General features: G+C 34.7%; 1 protein-coding gene across 2 annotated transcripts in view; it reads right to left on the reverse strand.

The window, feature by feature from the left end:
* Positions 1-23,137, reverse strand: part of LOC108972737 (IQ motif and SEC7 domain-containing protein 3) — a 135,937-nt gene that overhangs the window by 87,060 nt on the left and 25,740 nt on the right. Inside the window, exon 2 of one of the 2 annotated variants that reach the window (XM_018939493.1) lies at positions 7,773-7,836. The exons of the other annotated variant lie outside the window; for it this stretch is intronic. Within the exon in view, the coding sequence (XP_018795038.1) occupies positions 7,773-7,836 (64 nt within the window). The remainder of the gene's footprint in view (positions 1-7,772; positions 7,837-23,137) is intronic. 2 annotated transcript variants of the gene reach the window in all.

Below are 23,137 nucleotides of genomic sequence, written 5' to 3' on the forward strand. Positions count from 1 at the left end.
GTATGGCCACAACCAAATTGTGTACATGCAGAATGGAAAACTGCGTTGTTTTGTGTACATGCCGGCTATTGTTATGTTGCTGCCCCCTCACAAACGTTCTTGTAGTAGGATTCACAACGCCATTTTCAGTTCACTGTCGTGCTGCTGCAGTCTGTCGCTAGCATTGTGTTCCACACATGACAAAGATGGCTCAATGACGGAGTTCGGGGAGTAGTACAGAAAAGCTGCATATAGCTTTTATATTCACAAATATTAAAGCAAATTTAGATATGTAATTTATTCCACCCTTGTAATACCTTTTATAAAAAATTTTGCATGTGCAAGTCTGCTTTCGCGATTTCCAATACATATGTATATTATGTAAGACGGGATTTTGATTTTTTATAAGTAGTATTAATTTGAATACTATAACATATAACAATAAAGTTACTTTTCGTAGTTGAAAATAAGTAGTGCTTATTTAGTCAAGTATAAAAAAGTTGTTGTTTGTAGACGAAATTGTATATAATATGTAATATTTTTATATATTTTCTTGAAATAAATATTATTTACACTTTTACAGTCAGCGGAACATTTGTTTATATTTGCTTATAGTAGGCAGCTATGTACGCTTCTTGACATGAATGACCATGTAGGAAAAACTGAACTACATAAATTAAAAGCAATGACATTACTATAGAAATATTCGAGACACGAATTATATAAAATATTTATGGGTCTTTTACATCAATTACATACATCGAATAGTTTAAATGGTATTCAAAGATCATGTTCGTAGTCATAAAAAAAATTAATTATTCCACAAATAACGGCTCTCTCAATTAATTTGCGAATAAGCATCTTCTTGCTTTCTTCTTCTTAATGTAAAATCAACGAATATTTTCAGCAAGTTTCAGAAATTTTCAGAATGGCTAATTTACTCTACTGTGAAATGCTTTCAAAATACTTAAAAATTAACTGATTTTCTATTTGCTTTCTTAAGTGCGTAAACACTCAAAAATTAATAGACGGCAATCATATAGTACATATGCACAGCTGTACGAACATGACTCTGTTGTTTCCGTCAAAGTTATTTATCTCTGCATCTCAACATGTGTTTTAACAGTTGCAATTAGGCAACGATTGTTGAGGTTAGCTATATGAAATGTGAATGTGGAAAGTATAAAGAAATAAATATACATAAAAGAAATGTATATACTAGAGGAACTTCCACGCTTTACTGTGGGTGACCAATAGATAATAGTACTACTTCCACCATAGAAAATATCTCTCTTCCGCCTTTTGTCTTTTGAATTTCGTGGCTATGTACAAAGCGCTTTTTTATTGTATTTTTTGTTTTTTGTTTTTAAAAAATGAAATATTCAAATACTATTGTTTTCATTTAGTTAAAAAAAACAAAATGAAGAAAAACCACATTTGCTATAAAATAGTCAAAATTCACCCGTAATATCTGTTAAACGGTTAGGAAAAAACTAGATAGTTAAATTTCTTACAAACTTTATGAAACGAGATATTTTTTTTTTTGTAATTGGAAGCGATGATCGTTCAAAATACTTCGCTAATAAATCGAGAGTTTGTCACGAAAGCAGTGATTCCCATTTAACAAATGCCCCATAATAAACTTCTTTATCGTAAAAAAAAAAAAAAACAGAAAAAACAGGTGTCTCTCACCCAATTTGACAGGGTACCAAGCGAAAAAATAACATTTGTTTTTTGACCCACCCTAGGAAGTATATAGATGCGTGTTGAGTAAATCTGCAGTTGAACATTTTTACGACATGAAAGTGTTAAGAGGACCATTCACAGGAACGTGCCGGTCTTGATCATCACGGAAGAAGTACTGTAAAATGACTAAACCGTAATTTTTTCGGGAAGCAATGGTGTTTCGTACGACTGTACTTTCACACTAATAAAGAATTTAATTGATATCCCAAAATGTTTTCGATTTATTTAAACAAACGTTTGACTTTTATTGAAAACCCCTTTATTAGCATATCACCATGGGAACCTAAACAACTGAGGAAGTTAAGCAACAGAAATTTTTTTTCGAAAAAGTAAAAGTTTTCGAAGTTTGTAACACACAGAAGGAAGCGTCGGAGACCTTATAAAGTATATATTACGGATATATATAAATAATCAGTTTGTTGAGCTGAGTCTTTTTAGCCATGTGAGTAGTCTGTCCATCTGTCTGCATATATACGAACTAGTCGCTCAGTTTTTAAGACTTCGTTTTGAAATTTTGCAAAATGTCGTTTTCTCTTCAAGAAGCTGCTCATTTGTCGGAACTGCCGATATCGAACCACTATAACATATAGCTGCTATACAAACTGAACGATCGGAATCAAGTTCTTGTATTGAAATCTGTCGCATTTGACGTGGCATGGATTACTGCTTAAGGTAACAATATAATCTCCAAAAAATTGTTCGGAACGAATTACTTTAGCATATGCTTCCACACAAACTGAACACATAGTTACTAACAGAAATGCTCCTGTGAAGGGTATTTAGCGTCTGTGCAACCGAAGTTAACGTTTTCATGAATTGTTCTGATGAAATAGAATTTTTTTCTTCTGCAAACCGGATCTTTTTTCACAAATTTCTCCTTCAACTGGGCCAAAAGGTTGCAATAATATTCAGCACTAATTGGTTTATCAGTTGTCAAGTAATCCACAAACAAAATTCCTCTCACATCGCATCACGGATGGCATAACCTTCTTGGCAAATTTCCGGACATGAACTCGTTTCAAATCCGCACATCTAGGTTCACACCACTCTTTAGCCTCTTGTTTTGATTCAGTATCTTGGTGATAGACCCAAATCTCATCCATAGGGAGGAATCGACGCACAAAATCCACTTTATAGTTTTTAAAACACTCCAAAGGTTGCTAAGAAAGTCGCATTCGAATGTGGCTTTATTCCATTGATAACGAATGCGCACCCATTGTTCACAAAGCTTTCTAAAACCCAAAATTTCACTTAAAATATGGTTCACATTGTCTAATGAGATGTGTAGAGCCGCTACTAAATCTCTCTCAGTCAATCGACGATCTTCCAAAACCATATCCTGTATTTTGGCTATGATTTCGGGTGTTGATGCGCTTTTTGGATCGCCTTCAAGGCTTGTACGACCACGTTTAAATTCAGCAACCCATCTTTCTACTGTTCTAATTGTAGGTGAACAATAATTATACTATTTTAACAATCGTTCGTGAATTTTAACACTGCACGATATTAAATTTTTTTCATTGTAAAAAAATACTGTGACACGGCGACACTAAATTACTTGTAAACGAAGAATGAAACATATTCATATGAAGAGTGTACCAACAAAACAAAAAAAAAATAAAATGTGGGCTCATAGCAACGCCCTCTCTTATCGAACGACAAAACTTATTGAAGAACCTGGTGGCATTCTTTCTTGACAATTTGACATCGTCTTACCTCTACCATGATATTCGGCAGACTGAACATCTGTTTCCGAGTCGTAAGCATTGATCTAAGACTCATTGCAAATAATAATAAGTTTCAATAATGTTTCAGTGTTAATCGTCGATTTTCAAGTACTAATTTCTTTATTTTATTGACGTGTTGATCATCAGTTGATGTTGATGTTCGTCCTGGACGTGGTTCGTCGTCAACGCGTTCCCCACCCCAAAAATTGGTACCAATCAAAAGCACTTGCTCGTAACAAACACTTTTCACCGAAGTCCTCCTTCAACATTCTTAACGTTTCGGCACTAGAAATTGGATTCCGCACACAAAATTTAATGCAACTTCTTTGTTGAAGAATTTCTTATTATTTATTGAATAATTTCACCCGCGTAAAAACCGCCGAAAAGTGCACTTTATGTACTTCAGAAAGACAAGCGTATACTAAAAACGAATGATTATTTTGATTTGACATTTATCACAGATGTCACTGACACTCATATCAAACTAGAAAATAAATATTTCGAGGGAATTCTTACTATTTTTTGTTCCCAGTAGTATGATCTCTGAATTTTATTAAGAAACCTCCCAGGTTGACCAATATAAAGACAAGTAGATACTTCAAAACCCTTATATTAAGTATATGAGGTGTAGGTGATGTACTGCTTTGATATAATCCACTTTAGACATGAGGATATGCTGTTATTGGAAAGAAAGTCTGTATGTGAAAAGTTAATTGGAAGTCCGAAAATCTTTATATGAAGTATAAGGTTGTTAACGGAAGTATTGACCCAATTTTACCCATTTTTGACACAATGGCATGCAGTCATAAAAAAATTTCTCCCCGAAGTTCAATATTAGACTTAACATATTGACCTATATGTTCGGTAAAAATTAGCTATGTATAATGGACTGTGGAGCACATATTTGATAGTTCGTTAACTTTATTGCTTGAAAGAATCAGGAATTTAAAAGATTGTTTCATGGTTGTCTTCTCTTGCACGGAGAGACAAACATCTGAATCGTTTTGCCATCGTGATCATTTGTGTATATATTTATATAACTCGATATCTATAGCGATTTGTTTAAGGTTATATAAGCAACCGTAAGTACCGTGAGTTTAAAAAAACTAAAACCGAATATATATTCTGTAAACAATATTTATGCAGCTATGGTATATTGGTTTAACAATGTTAAATAATTTTGAGCAAAGGAGTAAGAGCACATATAGAGGTGTAATTAAACCTTTTATTTTCTCACTCGCTCTGTTTATTTCCTTTCTTTCCATTAGTAATGCAAATGAGAGTCACAGCCAATTTGCTGAATCGATTGTTTGCGAACTGGAACAAAGAATTTGACTCAATTGCGGACAATGTCAAATAAATTTTCGAACGAGTGAAAGGTGAAAAGGGAAAATTCAATTGAAGTGAAGGTTGTTGATGTTGACTGAAAGAGTCAATGTACATGAACCTTGGCATTTTCACAAAATCGTTTGCCAGCAAAACAGAAACAAAAAGTTAGAAAGTAGAGAAAAAAAAAAAGAATAATAATAACGAATAAATAAAAAAAAACGTATGTGTGGAAATTGAGGAGAAAAAATAAATAAAGTAAAGGACGAGTGAATAATGAAAAACTTTATTATTCTCAGAATGTTCGACTACGATATGAGCCAATAGTTCAAGGCGACTTATTTAACTCGTTCACACATGCTTTTTCATGGTATGTTCGAATGCTAATGATGTTCTAAATAAAAAGGAGAGTCTATGTATATAAAGGGTGTTCCAAAATTAACGCACGATTTATTTATTGTATCAAATTTTCGAACTGCGGCCAAGCTTTTATTATTTTGAAATATTATCCAATAATGAAAACTCATTATTGTATCGTGCAGCTCCTTCAACGACTTAGGTAAGTTATATGGTACTCGTTGAGAGTAGCAGAAATAGAGTCAGGCCTTATCTCCTTGTTGTTTCGTTAAAGTACCAAGTTAGAAAAAGAATGCGTAGTTTGGAAAACCCGTTTAGATTAATGGTTTAGGGATCATAAGAAACCTAGTAACATAACCTTTTGATTTATAAGTAGTGCGAAGTCGATGCATTCTTCCTTTTTTCCAGAGGAGCCACCTAACAGAGTTCCGTACTACGAGAAGATATTTTTAAGTCTAAACAATTTTTACTTTTATTTTGGGTTAAATAATCTCTTATTAGCAACCCTGGAAGAGTTTAAACTGTCGATCCATCGGATACCTCTTGATTTAAAAAAAAAAAAAACATGTCTCTTTTCAGCCAATATCTAATTCTTACACGGATATTTTCTGTTAAAAACATTAGACATAAAATTTGTTAAGGGCGGAACGCTGGAAGTTTTTGACGTCGATATTGTTATGAAAATTTTATTGCATATAAAATAGTTCAGTAAATGGAATCCTATATTTTTTTGTTCATTTGGTTTATTCGGTTTAATCTTCAATACCTGACATTGATTTGTTTTCACGCTTTTCACGCTTCACGCTTTTTTCGACGTGTTTTAAGAATACTTATTAGTATTATTCTAACATACTAGCAGAAATATAGATATTATTTTTTCAAAGATTGAACCAACAAGCAAGTATAAAACATAAGGGATCTATTAAAGATGTAATAAAAGAGTACATTGTAATTTTTTTAAGGACACAACCAAAATTTCTATACGATGAGTACTTTGCGGGATACACATTATTAATTAGCAAAATGTGTGTTTGTGAAAAGATTCGAAGTTTTTTGATTTCACGCTACCTCTTTTTTAAATTTGTTGACCGATAATAATAGTGCTAAATAACAACTCTGTTGAAATACCATTTTCTCTATAGCCTCGCATATGTAGTTCTGTCAGCTTATCAAAATTACCAACATCCGGATTTTCAAAAATTTAAGAACCCTATATTTAAGTTAAAATACACAAAATCCATTCTTCATAAACAATCTAACAACGTAATTTAATTATAGGCCATCCAATCACGGCTCAATCGAGCCACACGGGATGTTAATAGAAAGGCAAGGAGACAGTTCTAAAACGGTACAAGCGTGCTGAAACATACATATGTATGTATGTATTTCGAATATATGAAACCATTTCCAACATATAAAGACACTTTAGCGGCAAAGCAACTGACAAACAGCTTAAACGCAGAAATCTGTTTCCGACATACATATATTACATAAGAGTTCGTGTCGTTTGTTTTTGTTGTCGCGTTGTTATTGGCAACAGGATGCCTGTGAGAAGGCGGGCGTTCAACAAAACGTGGTCGTCAAGCAGCCAAACGAATGACCCACCGACCGACCGATAGAGTGGTAAAGCGACAGAACGCGGCGGTCTACCCTCAGCTGAGCTTAACTCTGCTCGGCACACCAACATAGTGAAGGCTATATTTTATCGATTTTTGTATTAGATTAGATAATAGGGCCTCTGGTGGAGAAAATATGACAGAAACAGTATGTTTTTTTATTATTATTGTTTTTATTACTAGCTGGTTCTATCATCTTGTTGAAAATAGACAAAATGAAGAGGCGGAATGTAAGCATATCAAAAATGTATGTATATCAAATACAAAAAGTTCTTCGAAAGATCGTTGTAAAAATAAATATGTACATATGTCCTCAATGTCGAGGTAAGGCGTAGGACACCAACGTCACGTTATATTAAATATCGATGTGGAGGTGACGAATACGGCGCCAACGTCGCGTGTAGGCGCTTGATTATTAAGTATGAATGACAATTTAAGCTACAGAAAATGTGGTGACTTCTTTTTCTACAGATAGTGTTAGTGTTAAAAAATATAATGATTTCTAAGAAATTGGAAACTTTTGGAAATGTTACAAAATCCATTTAAATTAACCGCTGAAACACACATACAAGTAAAAACTGAGCTGTTAATACCGAGTGACTTTTTTTTAAAATGGAAATAAATTATTATCCCGCACTTTGTTGAGAAGTCAGTCCAGATGGCTTAACCTAACCTAACGTACTCGGTCTGTTGTGAGCTTGAGGGTAACGGCAAATTTTCTTTTCCACTGGGAACAAGCTATTCTATTTTTTGAACTCATGGGGAGTTCTTCGATTAAACTTTCATACATACTTATACACAGTAACACAGTTAGCCTCTACAGCTAGCAGCATGCACATATGTAAGTATGTACATATATTTTGTAAACCAAAAATTGTTCACAACTACATTAAAACGTCAGTTTAGTAACCCTAACCTCATTTTAGTGGCCACCCCCAGATATGACTCAAAACATCAAAATAAGCTATAATTTTCTTAAAAAAAGGCGAATTTGTTGTTTAAAAAGGATTACAACACTTACCAGTAAATGTCATTCGAGGTAAGCATATTGTTGCCGGCTATAACAGTTACAGCGTTACTACGAGCTAAGTGATTGATGAACGATTTTTAGTTTTATGAAGGAGTTTATAAGAATTTGCGAATTTTTCCAATTTTTTCGTGAAATTTGGATTTTTACGCGAAAGTAGTATATGATTATAAAAAATTAGTGTTTGTATGTAAAAGCGACGATTTTTATTTGAGATTAAATTGTATAAATTATAATATACTTTGTATATACTTATATTATTGATTAAATAAGAATATATGGTATATATGTACATGTACTTTATGTGAATATCAATCAGTCAATGTTGCGCCCAATAATGTTGTAGAAAATGGCCTGTATTATGTAGCGAGTATATTACAGTTATGTTAATGTTTTTGAAACGATTGAAATCGGGTCTGCACACCAACACTTCACTACACATATGTACATATGTAAGTATGCGTGTATATCTAGGGTTGCAAATATGCTTGTTTGTATGTATGTAAGGCGCAGTTTTGAAACTTTTGCGGATTTGGACTGGGTTTCGTAATGTTTGATGATGTACAACGGACGGCTTTTTGTTGTTTTTGTTTTCCAATTTTAGCTTTTCATGTTTTTACTGTTTAATGCAAATATTTTAGTTGATGTTTTTATACTTTGTATCACTTTTGTTCTTGTTTTTTATTTTAATTTTTTTTTTAGTTTTGGCTCTTTTTATATATATTTTTTTGTTCTTGTTCTTATTGTTTTAATGGCTTAGTCAGTGTTTGCACTTTTCGCACAGATTGTAGAAAACAGTTTACAACGTTGTTGTTGGTATGTAAAAGTGGCTGTTTGGTTGGGCGGGGTTGTTAGTTAGTATTTAATGGATTTACGAATATTTCGTTTTTCTGCAAATTTGCTATTTTGAAATTTTTTCTAGCAACACACACACACTCACGCTTGCATCATTGCGGCCCACCTCTGCGTTGTTTAAACTATTATATATGTATGTATATTGTCGTGTGTGTATATTTTTGTATGTATTTCGCTGGTTCTTTCACCGTATACATACACAGCGATGACTGGCTGGTTGTCTATTCAAGACGCAGACAGCAAGTCTGGAAAAGTTGTTTTATTCGACACCTTCCTGCTAAGCCAAGAGCTTATTTGCAAAAAAAAAAAACACTGCCACCGCAACAGAAAATATAGCCGCGACACTAATTTTAGCACAAACTTTTGCCCTGTTTCGCATTTAAATGCAAGATATGAGATGATTTTTACAGAAATTATCTTTCAAGCGTGTAAAATATCAAAAAAATACTTCATACCGTTTGGTCGTGGTGGTCGACATGTTCTACCGAAAATTATAGACTAACTGAAAAATACCGAGCGGTGAGCAAGGTATGCGGCAAAATATACAAAACACGTAAGGGTTCGTTTGACGGTGCCACACAGTGCCTTCAGTGTGGCAGTAATAACAATCTAAGCTTTGTTGTTATTGTTCGCTTGCGGCCCTCTTCAAAATTTTCCAACAGCGGATATGCGACAACGACCAGAGTGAAGCAAATACTCGTCACTCGCTCACACAAAAACACAAACGAATAAACAACCGGAGTTAAGGGATGTTTTGCAACACACCACACAGGGTTGATATGAAGTGAGCGCATTTATAGTTATGAGCACTGCCACCACCGTGTCGGTTCGAAAGTCATCAGCAGCAGCAACATTGACAAGAGCAAATGAGGGCGAGCATATGCAGTAGAATGCGTGCATTATTAGTAATTATATTTGATTACAAAGGTTGTTGGAATTAAATTTCGAAATCTGTAATATAAAAGTGTGCACAATGTATTAATAAAGGTGCTAGTGACAGCATATTTTTATTGCATTCCAAACGGTGGAGAAGGAAGAGCCACATTTACTGAGCGCAGAGGCATTATAAAAATTAATGCTCTTTTTCTCTTTCCCTCTCGCTCTCATCACTTGCCGCTCCCACATCGCTCTCCAAATTGGAAGGGTTGAATTTCATTATTTAATTTAAATTGCAGTAATATTTAATAAAATTAAATTTGCGCGAATTCAATGTCACAGCAATTGTAAAAAACGAAATTTCGAAAATATGAATTATGTGGATGCAAAAAATACTGATGAATCTACTACATACAACGGCATTGCCAACGCGAAACAGATTTTCGCCTTTTTCTTGTTTTGTTTTCCCTTGTAGGTGGGAAAATCAAGATGAATGAAGGTAGGAAGGAAACTTAGTTAAAAAGGGCGGAATTGAGATACAGGAAGTGACGAAATGAAAACACTTGTAAATATTGCAATTCTGTGGTGTACGCTACGAATGGGCGTTTACCGCTACGATGATATAATAACAGGATCTTTGTTTTGTACTAGGTTAAAAAAATAAGCCAAATTTAAGAAAAGAGGAAATAAGAAATAAATTAAACGGGGAAGGAAGGGAAGTATGCAATACACTCCCAAGTTATTTCAATTTCTTACCTGTACACTCCTTGAATATGTCTAAAATAATTATTAAAACCATTTAATTAAAGCCAGAGCTCGGGTAGAGAAAGACTTTCGAAAGTTGTATCAAGATTAGCAGGGAGAAATATTTCGAGATATCGATTATTACTAAATTTCGTAAGATATCTTGTACTAAAACAAATTATTTTGAGGGTATGTAGATGCGAAACATTTTGATATCATTGATATGTGTAATATACAGTCTTATATACCAGATGTACATAGAGCTAAAGTGAGCAGCCGAAACATCCCCTCCGCAGGGTTATGCGCTGGGTTTGGGACCCGCCACGTAAAAAACGCACTCGAATTAAGGACTACGATTTGAGCGCTTGCACCTGGAATGTTCAGTCCCATAATAGGGAAGATGCCGCTGCATAGCTGGTTGATGTCCTCGTTAGAGAGGCTGACATCACCGCCGTCCAAGAAATGCGATGCCCGGGACAAGGACTGAGACGAGTAGGTCCATTGATATCATCGGCCTCAACACCCGCGCCGTTAGTTCTGCTTCTGCAGACTGGACAAGGAAGCAAAGCAAATACGTCTGGTGGTGAACCACCTGGCGAAAAGAAGAAACGACTGGCGCGCTGTTGTTAACTCGGCTATAATCGCGTAAGCCAAATCACGTTAAATCAATTTTATGCAGACATTTTATATAAAAAACAGTATATACTATGAAAGTTTTGAAGCAAAGTTGCCGCATACATACATATTAGGTTGTCAAAAAAGTCTTGCGGTATTTTTTATTGAATTTTCAATTGTTCATAAACATTTTTTTGAATACTCATGCCCAGCCCTTGATCGATGCTACGGCTGCTACTATGCCGGTCTCTTTCGACCAATTCAGCGATTTTATCGCAATTTTCGACGACAGACCTTCCGGAGCGTGGCGCATCTTCGACCACCTTTACACCAGAACGAAAACGTTGAAACCATCGTAGTGCAGTCTAAATGGAAACTGTATCGGGTCCATAAACTGCACAAATTTTATTGGCGGCGTGAGATGCATTTTCGCCTTTATCGTAGTAGTACTGTATAATATGCCGTATTTTCTATTTATTTTGCTCCATGTTTGCGACGCTATAACTCACGAACGACTTATAAGAAACGACAATCATTCAAACACGTGTTAGCACGCGAAATGAGCTTTCCAAAAAGGTATAGCATGACCCGATGCGACGAATAAAACTAGAACTACGCGCTCTCAGCGCCAACTAGCGAAAATACCTCAAGACTTTTTTTGACAACCTAATATATATAAATGGATAAAATTTTCCTTACTGGATATGTCGCGCTCACTGTCAAACTATCTGTGATAAACTTATTAGATTGCTTCAATGTTTAAGCTGTAAAAGCATATATTTGTCATTCTCGTGGCAATAGTTTCAATTCCATCAATTTGTAACATGGGGAACTGTGAGACTTATTGGACTTTAAGAAGCTGAAGAATGTAAAAAATTTATATGTAAAAAATTATATAGCAGTCATAAAAATAAAAATGAAAAAACTGTTGAAGGGCAAGAGCTCCACCAAGGAGCGCGATAACCGATCAATGAGGAGCAGATTATAGACTACAATATACTGGAAGGCTTTATGTTAACACTTATGCTTTGTAGAATTAATTTCTGCATTGCTACTAACCGTGCGATTCTGTACTGTGATCTCTAAATTTGAGATTCTAAGTTAGAGACAATTTTTGAGACTTGAGACGATTTTGCTATTCTGTAAGTGACAGTCACAAAGTCTTTTCCATTTCATTATTCAGAGATGTTTTTACACTTGAATGAAAATAAATATGTCGATAACAAATATTAGATTTTCTATAACAGAGTCAAAAAACATAATTATCAATAAAACTATATGCTGACTTTGTTTTACAATATTTGCGAAATTTATGTAAAATTTATTTATTTTTAACCTTTTCGTGTTTGAGTTGCTTACAAAATAAAAAAAACGACAATCGATTAATATCTATGATGATCTCTATTCAGTATATACAAAATGGCAGACAAGAGCTCTTTTTAGTTTTGTGACCTCCTAACTATCAGGTCTCAAATCTGAGCCAATATTTCGAGACTAACGCTAAAGACTGTTTAGTGAATAGTAACTAGTCACAAATTGAGATTTTACCTCAAAAAGATACTAGAGACTGGTTACAGAACCCCGCTATAAATATAATATTTCTACAGATAGTACACGAGGGTGATGTCTCGCATGAATTTAAAATCACAGGTCACCCAACGCTTTCGCAGCTCATAAAATAAACATACTGGGTACACATGTTTGCATCTAACATGTCAAGTTCTCATAGTTCAATTGTCAAACACAATTGTCTGCTCAATAGAATGTCAAAACAACACAGTTAACATACAAACAATTCAATTAAACATTGCGCATATTACAATTTTGGACAGTGCATAGATAAGCGAGAAGAAAGGCAGGCACGTTGACATGGTTAAACAATTTATGTGTGACTTTCAATGCAACAATCATTAGTAACCAGACGCAAATTGTGAGTACGAATGCGGTTGGATATGTCCAAAAATGCTTGAAGAAAACAGAAGAAGGTATTTCATCCAGAAACAAAAACTTGATCTAGGTTGTTTTAAAAAATTTCGTCAATAAATTTAATTTCAAGGCATTTACTGGACAAGTTCGAGTCGAATTTAAAGCCAACAATTGCTTTTATCTAACTTGTCTCCCCTGTAGTGAGGCATTCATGTTACGAAAGAAATGATTATATACAAAATAATATTTTCGATCAAGAAGTTGTACATATGTATGTAATTGTGATACCTTGTCTCTCTCTTGTCTCAGTCTCGGCGAATGTTTTTTAGCGTCCATTCTCTCGAGATATGAAGAAATATATATGCAGCTGGAAGCCTTTACTTCAAAAAGGACAGTATAATTGCTGTTTTGCTTCGAAAAATAATCTCAGCCTCGTAGATTTCTGTTCAGGTTCCATTCTCTTCAGATTCAAGTTTTGTAATACAAAACTGTAGTACCACTTTCAAAATTACCAAATACTTGTTATAAGTTTCGGCTAAGTTTTTTGATTTCGGTTACGCTTCGGAGCAATATTTGTTAGATTGAGTTTTAAATGGGCTTCATTACTAAAAAATATTTTAATATTTTATTAGAAGCAATAGATTGAGTCATTAACTTTGCGAACCTCCCTTATATAGAAGGCGAACTCAACAACTTTTGCATGACAATACACAGAAAATGAGAGCATGAAATACGAGCGGGATGAACATATGGCCAAATAATCACATATATATATTTATGTTATATGTACATATACGCATGTAAGCTTGAATGTATTAGGGTCTGTATGCAGATGTATACATTTATTTTGGTCATAGCTGGTGAATGCTTTATGATGAAGGCTTTTGTAACAGTTTTCATTTCAACACTTATTTTTGAGATTACTTTTTATTAATATTATGATTGTTTACATATATGTTTTTAAGGTTTTTTCAACTTAATTTGAATAAAATATACGAGAGAAAAATGTCATTGAACTGCCACAAAGAAAGATGCGGCCGCAAGCGGACAAAGCACTGTAGATCTGTGGGTCTATGGAACGTTTTGATGATAATCACGATGTGATGATAATAGCAGCGGCAGCAGTTAGAAATGGGAATACAGATGTGCAGACGACGGACAACAATGACAAAGGCAATGGACGACCAACAGGCGGCTGTTGGCAGCAACAACAAGAGAAGGGAAATAAAAGCATAAATCGCTGGAGGCGGGAAGCAAATCGCTGCTCAACAAAAAGCATTGTAAATAATGGTTTGTTGTTGTACTAGTTTTTGTTGTTGGTGCGATATTTTTTGCATGTTTTCGGTTCTGATGATGATTAATATGACGTATCCAACTGATGCTATCGTCAACGATGGGTGCTGTTTGTTGTTAACGCTGGCGATAATGATGCTGGTAATAGCGATGGCGTTGTACGAATTGTAGAAATGGAGCAAACGAGAGATTTTTACAAATAACGCCAAAGTGCACTTAATGCTGAAGACACTTTAAGACGCAAACACACAAGGCAACAAAGGAGCGAAACAAACACAAAACAAAATACCGAAAGAAATAAGTAAGCAAAGGAAAAGAAAAATGCAATACAACAACAAAAGCAATAAAAATATATGCCACAAACAAAGGAGAGTAAGAGAACTCATGCGGCATATGTATAAGCATGCAATAACGTACACACTCATATGTATACAACAATATATTCATATAAACATACAACAACGGAGCGCCTCCAAGCCGCTTGTACAAGCTTTACAATAATCAACAACGCATAGCATTATGTACATACATACATAAGTCAAAATACATGGCACTGCAGGGCTGGCCTGACAAGTGCACGAGTATTTGCGATTATGACTCGAGTGTGTGCAAGCATTCTGGTAAAGGTATTGCAACGACAGCAACAACACGGTACAGCTCTCGAAATGGAGCAGTTGGCGCATCGTGCTGCCATGCGGAAAAGCAGCAGCTGAAAAGCGGCAAGATGATGGAAAATGCAAGCAGCCACCACCGAGTTGCAAAAGCAACAATAAAAAATATCATCAACCATAAAAAATAACAACAAGAAGAAATAATACAACAGTACTGCAGCAGTAGCGACAATTCCATTCCATTTTTGTTGAATAAGCCAACATCAGCCACAGTGACACTGTAATGCCACCTCCAAAACTAATTATCGCGGCGCAGTGCGACGAACTGCGAAATATGTGCGCAAAAAATCTAAAAACTGTTTGCTTTATACCAAAGTTATTTGCTCACGATTATTTGGGTCTAATGAATACTTAAAGGAGGTCCTATACGTGAGTTGTGGCTTGTTGAGGTAATTTTTATTAAATTGCCTTGTTCTAAGTCTCGAAAAAACACCTCTTATTCCGTTTGACTCTAGGATAATAACTACATAGTCTCTTGACGCTACTATCGGACCTGTGGACGGCTACGGTGAAAAACCATGTACCTAGCTGTTTTTGGATAACATATACATCTACACTTCTTCTTCAATGGGGACCGTCAAAATAGGTTTAACAGCTTTAAACGTGCACTGCTGTGAGGTGTTTAAGCGCAACCTGAAATCCGGTAATATACACCAGAGACCAAGGAAAAGTCGAAATTATTTTCAACAGACCAGTAGCCAATTTTATGCAGTGATCTCCAACAAAAGCATGATACAACATGTCTTATTTTATATAAAGGAAGAACAACACGCAATTAGATAGTTAGATGCGCACAGATTTGACATACTACTGAGTGATTTCAGACGGATTACAAATAATTAGGCTTTCTTGTACTTGAAGATGTTTTCGGAACTCTGGCGCGTTTTGACTTTAAGTAAGTTGATATTTGCTGCAGTTGGAGGCCGTATTGAGGTTTCCCGGTTTTAACTGAATCTCATTTTCATTTTCCTTACCTTTTTCTACATCCGCACTTGGATGTGTAGCTACTTAAGCCTTACTTTCCCTTAACCCTTGCGAAAGCTCGGGTTCATGTCCAAGAGCATGGCTACCACTCCGACATTACTTTGATCTTTAGCCGCCTTTGTTTTTCTTCCATTTATTAACACACATTTGTTGTATTATTAACAACATTTTTCGAGTTTCATTTTCACTTAAGAACCACTGTAACTCGCCAAAAACCAATTTTTCGCCTGCATCTCGTCATACCCGGTCGAGTGTGTACGAATATGTAGCGTGAAGTGGTTGGAACACACTCTTAGCTAACGGGGCATTGATGACGATGAAAATGACGACAATGACAAAGACGTAGGAGGACGGCTAGAAACAAAGCTGGGAGAAGCGAGAGGAAGTCGCTGACGATGAGCTGAACGATGGTATATTACCATCGATATGTGTGTTTGTTTACGGGCAGCAGGCAATAAAGCCTACCCATCATGAACGAGTGGGTCTTTTCAGACTCCAACGCTTCGTAGTAGAAAGCAACAATTCTAGTAACAACACCACTACAGCCGAAAGACATCACTTACGCTTCGGCTAACTTTATTTTTAGTACTCGCATGAAAATTGTTTTCATCTCGGTTGTTGCATTGCCAAGCTCTATGGGAAGCGACGGTGGCGGCGCGCAGTGTGTGTGCTGCAGCGATGGATGCCTGGCACTCAGTGTTCGTGTCTATAAACCTACAAATTTACCAAGGCAACGTAAGTTAAATAGCTCGTTGCTGGCTTTCACGTCTTCATAGGCCTCAAGGCAGGCATATACACGTACATACCCACATACATACATGCATATGTATATACAACTGCAAGCAATGAAATAGTAGTGGGCATTTATTAAAAAAAAATTGTTATACATATGTACATATCGTCACCTAAAATGCAAAATACCGTAACAAAATTTCCGAAAATTTACAGTGGCGTGAATGAAGCACGAAATAAAATGGAACTTTCACTCTTGTTTATATTTGTTAAAACTGGCACACATATGGGCGTAGAACCTGAAAATGTTGGACATATGTAATATGTGTATGTAATTTGAAGTAGTGAATCATAATCAATTGGACACTCAATTTCGATATTTTGAGTCCTCAAAAAGAAAGTGCAAAAATTGGTTGGGTGTTCAATAGCAAAAGAACCAGAAAATAGAGGTCCGAGACGGATACTTTCAGACGCTGTCGAACTAAATAATATCTGCTGTGAGATTCAGAACACATTAAACTTACCGTGCGGGTTTATATAGGGAGAAGAAAGCTAAGAGATTATAATTTTTATGCTCGCAACCCACTAGGGCTTCTTGGTTTTAAAAAGTACATAGCATGACTTCTGACTTGACCAACCGACAAATGTAGAAGTCGAGTGAAGACTCGAAAATTATTATTTATGGTAGGAAAGGATTTCAAGAATATGTTTAACTTCTCCCTAGAAGCCTTTAACACATAGTGCGTCAAGTATAATGATGTGGTAACGTTTCTCCTAAAGAAGCGTTGGTCCGACCCACCGAACTGAAGGCATCATGGATCTGCACGCGAATTCCAATAGTGGAGTGGATCAAAAAAATTATTGTTTTTTTCGCTTGGTAAACTGAAAAATTGGCTGATAGACCCCTCTAAGGAAGACTCTTCAAGTATGAGGTATTAATTGTAATGGGTAGGTTCTTCGCAAAACGGTTTTCTATTTTTTTTCTCATTATCAGATAGAAACATTTGTATCCGATTAGTTCATTTCAACATAAAAAAAAAATAGCGAAGAAACGTGATTTTTTGTAGGGTCACTCTGAGACGATCCCTTAAATCCTGTTTACTTAATATAATGGAACCAGAGACAAAACCACTTAAAATTGTTAACAAAAAAAAAAAAAGTTTAGAAAAAGGTTTAGAGTGTTAGCACCTACTATTATTTCATTGCTCGCAGCTGTATATGCAAATGCACTTAACGACTTTGTGCATTTGGTGTATATGCGTTGTTACACTTTTAGCAGTTTGTTGTTGTTTTGGATCTCTTGCAGTTGGCGCTTCAGTGCGTAATGAATGTGTATGCGTGTAAGTGTTTCGTTTAGTTTTTCTTTTAAACAGTTTTGAACACAAAATAGCTCGACAGCTTAATGTACAGCAAACAAAAACAAACGTGGAAATATTTAATTTCAGAAAACTCAATAACAATAATAACAATGTAGCAGCTCAGCACCAATCAAAAACAAAAAGTGCTTACATTTTTAAATTTTTCTACGCATAAAAAAAGTTTTTATAATAAGCGTATTAATTAATGCGTTTATAAGTTTTCAGCTTAAAATTTCCTTTTGAAAAGTTTTCCCACCACTGTACATTAAAAAAAATTTAAAATACCATGTTATTATGTACATAAGAATAAAAAAATTAAACAAGTAAGAAAGAGCTAAGTTCGGGTGCATCCGAACATTTTATACTCTTGCAACTTGCAAGAGCCAAAGTCAGGGAAATACCTTAAGATGTAAAATGTCAATCAGCGAATCCGAATACAAGCACTTTTTCCAGTCCTCGAAACACTTTTCATAAGCAATTTTTGTGATGGCTCCTGCAGAGAATTCGATCGATTGGTAATGGGCTCCACAGAACGGCCATTTCGGTTTGGAGAACAAGAAAAAATCACACTGGGCCAATTCTGGTAAATACAGTAATTGGTCGATGGTTTTCATAGCACTTTTGGCTTTAAATTCAATCACAATCGTACGCTTAAAAAAAATCAGCTTTACCGCAACGAGAGATGTCATCAACGATCTTTCGACCGCCTTTGAAGGCTTTGTACCACTCGAAGTCTTGTATTTTTGAATCACTGTAAGCCTTTTCCAATATTCGCAACGAAATTTGGTTAGAAATACGAAATTTGAGATAAATGCTTTGTTTGATATTTTTATCCATTGTAAAAATCGCAACCCACTACTGAGGTGTACCGATTTAAGCAGCTGCTGTAAAAAAACTGGTGCACTAATCGTGCTCCTACTTATTTGCCATAGTAATTAAGGACAGTCCTACTAATTGAGCCAAGTACATTTTTTTGAAATATCATTCACCCGGGCAGTTTAAATACAATTTCCGGGTCCTTTATGTCCCAATATATGTAGTATATGGGAGTTGGGGTAGTATCGACCCGATTTTATCTATGAACTATTATCATGCCATATACTAAAAACAATCATCAATCATATGAAGTAAAATAAGCAGCATGTTCGAAAATTCTGATAATATTGTAGTTAAATGGGGGCTAGGTGAACTTTTCTAGAAATTTTGTCTACTACCTATCTACACACTCCAGTTTTCATTTAGATATCTCACTTATTGGCCGAAACGAGTAAAATTTTGTTCACAATTTTAAAATTCTTAATTTATTCTTCAAAACCTATGTCGTCCACCTCAAAATAATCCCCCTTGGCCCCAAATACAGCCCAGTTTAGTTTTTTGGACAACTTTTGGCCATAAGGTGCCATCCTTCTTAGGCATTATTCGTGCAAAACTTTATCCCGTTATATTAATTGCTTCTTGATTTGTACACTAGAAATTGAAAGAATTTAATGGAATTTAAAATAAAATAAAGTGTTATAGTAGGCGTGGTGTCTGTGATGTAGGGGTGTCAGAAAAATGTTTGATTCAAATCGATCCGGAAGGTCCCGAGATATGTGATTTCACATAAAAGTGAGCATTGCCACTGCTATTGTCAAATTTTTGTACCAACTCCTATAGAGCCCTCTCATACCATCTCTGGCGTAAAATTGTATATCTCTGTGGTAGTTAGTTATTAATTTATATAACCTTTAGTAGTTTTTAACCGTATCGTTGTATGAGGACCAGACGAGTTTATCTTCTGATTTCATAATTTTTTACAAAGTCGTGGATGCTTTAGCAATTTGTTCTGAGCGAATTTGGTTATTTGGTTATTATATAAGTATACCCCTATACCAGGGGGTGAGAAAATTGTTATACTCTATAGCAACATGTTGCAATAGTCATATGTACACTTCGAATATAAAAAATAAAATAAATTTAAAATGTAAAAAATAAAAAAAACAAAAACAAGTTCTATATAAAAAAAATTAGACATGTTAATTCTAAAAAATATAAAGTAAATTTTAATTGACGAAAGCAACAACAAAACCAAGTTCAATAAAAACAAATAAACCTTTAAATCAACACATTAAACAAATTTGTGTAAAAAAAACTTTAAAAAAGTTATGAATTTTATTTTAAAATAAAGACAGCAGTAATAAAATCTCAGTTTCATATTTATCTTTATTATGGTGGGCGTATTATACTTATGCATAAGTATGCAGAGATACTGTTCGGTTTATTGATACCCAGCAATGCGCACTTCAGTTGTGGGCGCAGGCGAGCGGTTCAGTGCCCCAACTATGTTTTATTTTGAAAAGGCGATAAGTGCATCATTAATTTGATATTTGCATCCAACACACAAAACTCGAGCGCATTCATTGACTTTCAATTTAATTCTTTTATTTACTTTTGGTGATTAGGGGACCTGAACTCCTCCATATGCTCTCTGGGTCAACGTAGTGCCCACGGCATTCATTCGTTAAAGACACAGCAAGCTATAACTGCTTTAAAATGCATTCAACCGTTTTGCTGAGTATGAGTTGGATGCATATGTCACACATCATCGATGAAGAGACGTTGAGTGTTCGTTCTTTAAGTGGAAGTTCGTAGCAAGAACGATGAAATAATTGTGAGATCTGAAGAGAGATGTTTCTAGAATTATATTATGCTGTATAAATGTAAATAAAAATCTTTGACTTAAAGGTTAATTATCCTATTTAGGGGGTCTTATACATTTGAGAATTTAAAAAAATAGTTTAATCGAATGTTCATATATTTGAGAATATTGAATTTGATTCGGCAAATAGTTTTGGAGGTATAAGCATACTTTTAATACTTTGTACCCTTGCCCGTGCAAGGTGTCAAAATTAAGATATTTTGATAAAACTTGGTACACATACTCCCTGGTAGATGGGCGTAGTCGCACCACTGCCAAGCTCATAAAACGGCTTTAATCGAAAACATATAAAGTGTTTTAATTAAACCGTAAATTAGGATATATGTAGAAATCACACTTGTCACAAAGAGTGTGTTTTATAGGAGCTGGTGTCAAAAATGAACATGGACGTGGCACCGCCCACTTTTAGATGAAATCACTTGTCTAGGGAATTGTTTGACCGATTTAAACTAAATTAGGTACATAACATACTTCTAATATTCCTATGCTACAGTCCAAATATTATATAAATCGAACTAAAATTGTTCAAGCGCCTGGGTACCGAATATGAGGAGCCCAGTACCCCCCGGGTGACTTTATGCCGCATATATCACCCAATATACATATGAGTTATCTCAATGAAAATCAAAAAGGGAGTTATATTAATAACAGTGCATCTTTGTAATTAAAATAGATAAAATTGGGCGAAAACTTGACCTAGTCCCTTATATAACTCATATCAAAGTTTTCGAACATCCAGTTGACTTTACTCCATATATGTATAGTAGATTGGTGATGCTACGTGAGGAACCTTAATAAATTCCAGGGGGTATTGTATTAGTATCTGGCATGTTAGTAGTAGTGGCATTGGCAAAAATGGATATTTTAATAAAAAATTTTGCCAGCAAATGAAGGAATTTCCTAGACTTTGATTCTTTCATATTGTAAGAGTATTAAATATCAGTTACTTAATTTTTCCTTACTTGTTTATCTTAGTTTAAGAGTAAAATTTTTAGACTTAAAATATTTATCTAATCTTCATGTAATAAGATAATAATAAGATTTTGATAATTTGGATTTTATAAACCACATTCATTATTCACAAAAGACCACTTATTTTGGAGACTGCATTTTGTTAACAATCAAAGTTTTTTGGTTTTTGGATTTCAGAGAATTTTAACCAGGAAAATCGATATATCACTTCTTTCTCGGTCGTCATTACTACTGAAATAATCTCAATCACAGTGAGGTCTAAGCCTTTTGATATAAATTGATTGAGAGTTTTAGAGAGTACGTCTGAGCAGACCAGGGAAGCCCTAATCTGTCAAAGTTGAGTAGGTGATTTACGCTCTCAATTTCAAGTGATAAGAAAACTATACTAATCTCAACAATATTAGTACTATACTTTCTTATTGCTATAGATAAATTGTCAAGTTTACAGAGAGTTTAAAACTTAAAACTTAAAGTTGATTTGGCTTGTTTACCTAGAAAACTAAACGTGTGAGAGTCAACTTATTTCCATTTTAATTTTGAAAGGGAGAGATAGTTGAGAAAGTCGTCACATATCATTTACCTCATCATCTCCAAAGTGACTGCAATGAGTTTTGAGTAAAACAAAATATAATATATAGGTAAACAATTCAGCTATTTGAACGGAGTTGAAACCATTTAACTGTTAAAGAGAATTTGTGTGATTATAAACGGCTTGTGTGCAACACAATCAACTCTGTTGAGAGCCCGCATGACGGCACAACTTTATTAAAAAATATATTACGTAAATTTGCATGAAAGCGAACAGCAATTGCTAAAGATGCGCATAGAACAAAAGCAAACACAAAATCTACAACAAATAGTAGATATTGAATTCAGCAGTACTTAATGAGGCAAATAAGTAAAAACAAAAACATCAAAAACACACAAAATACCCATAAGCGATAAAGAAGAAGAGCAATGGATTTCGCTTCTACAATTTAAATAGCGCTTTTTTATGGCCAGTCGCACGTCAAGGACAAAATTCAATTTCATATGCTGAAATTTATATTTTATATAAGCACATATATAAGTAATTTTTTGCCCAAACACTTTAATAAAGCAATGGAGAATGAGGCAAATACATAAATAAATGGGCAGAATTGCTCGATAATTATTAATAAATAATGTTAGCATTTAAATGTGTCAAAGGCAGTTACGGTCTACAAAAGGAATTACTACATATGTGCATATATTAATATACATATGTAAATATAAATATTTATTATACTCTTGCTACATACTATATTGCTACAAGGTATAATAGTTTTGTTCAACTAACGATTGTTTGTATCACCTAAACATAATCGAGTTAGATATAGGGTTATGTACATATATATAAATGATCTGGATGATGAGACTAGTTGAAAATTGTAAAAATTGAGATATTGTAGGTGGGAGTATTCGGACCACTGCCACGCCCACACGCTATTCAACAAAAATTTATAAAGTGTAGTTATAACGAGGGCAAGACGAAATATCTCCTGTCATCAAACAAACAGTCGTCGCACTCGCGACTTGGCACTCACGTCACTGTTGACAGTCGTAACTTTAAAGTCGTAGATAATTTCGTTTATYTTGGAACCAGTGTAAACACCA

The sequence above is a fragment of the Bactrocera latifrons genome, unplaced genomic scaffold, assembly GCF_001853355.1.
Source record: "Bactrocera latifrons isolate USDA-ARS-PBARC rearing strain unplaced genomic scaffold, ASM185335v1 scaffold_42, whole genome shotgun sequence".
Classification (NCBI taxonomy): domain Eukaryota; kingdom Metazoa; phylum Arthropoda; class Insecta; order Diptera; family Tephritidae; genus Bactrocera; species Bactrocera latifrons.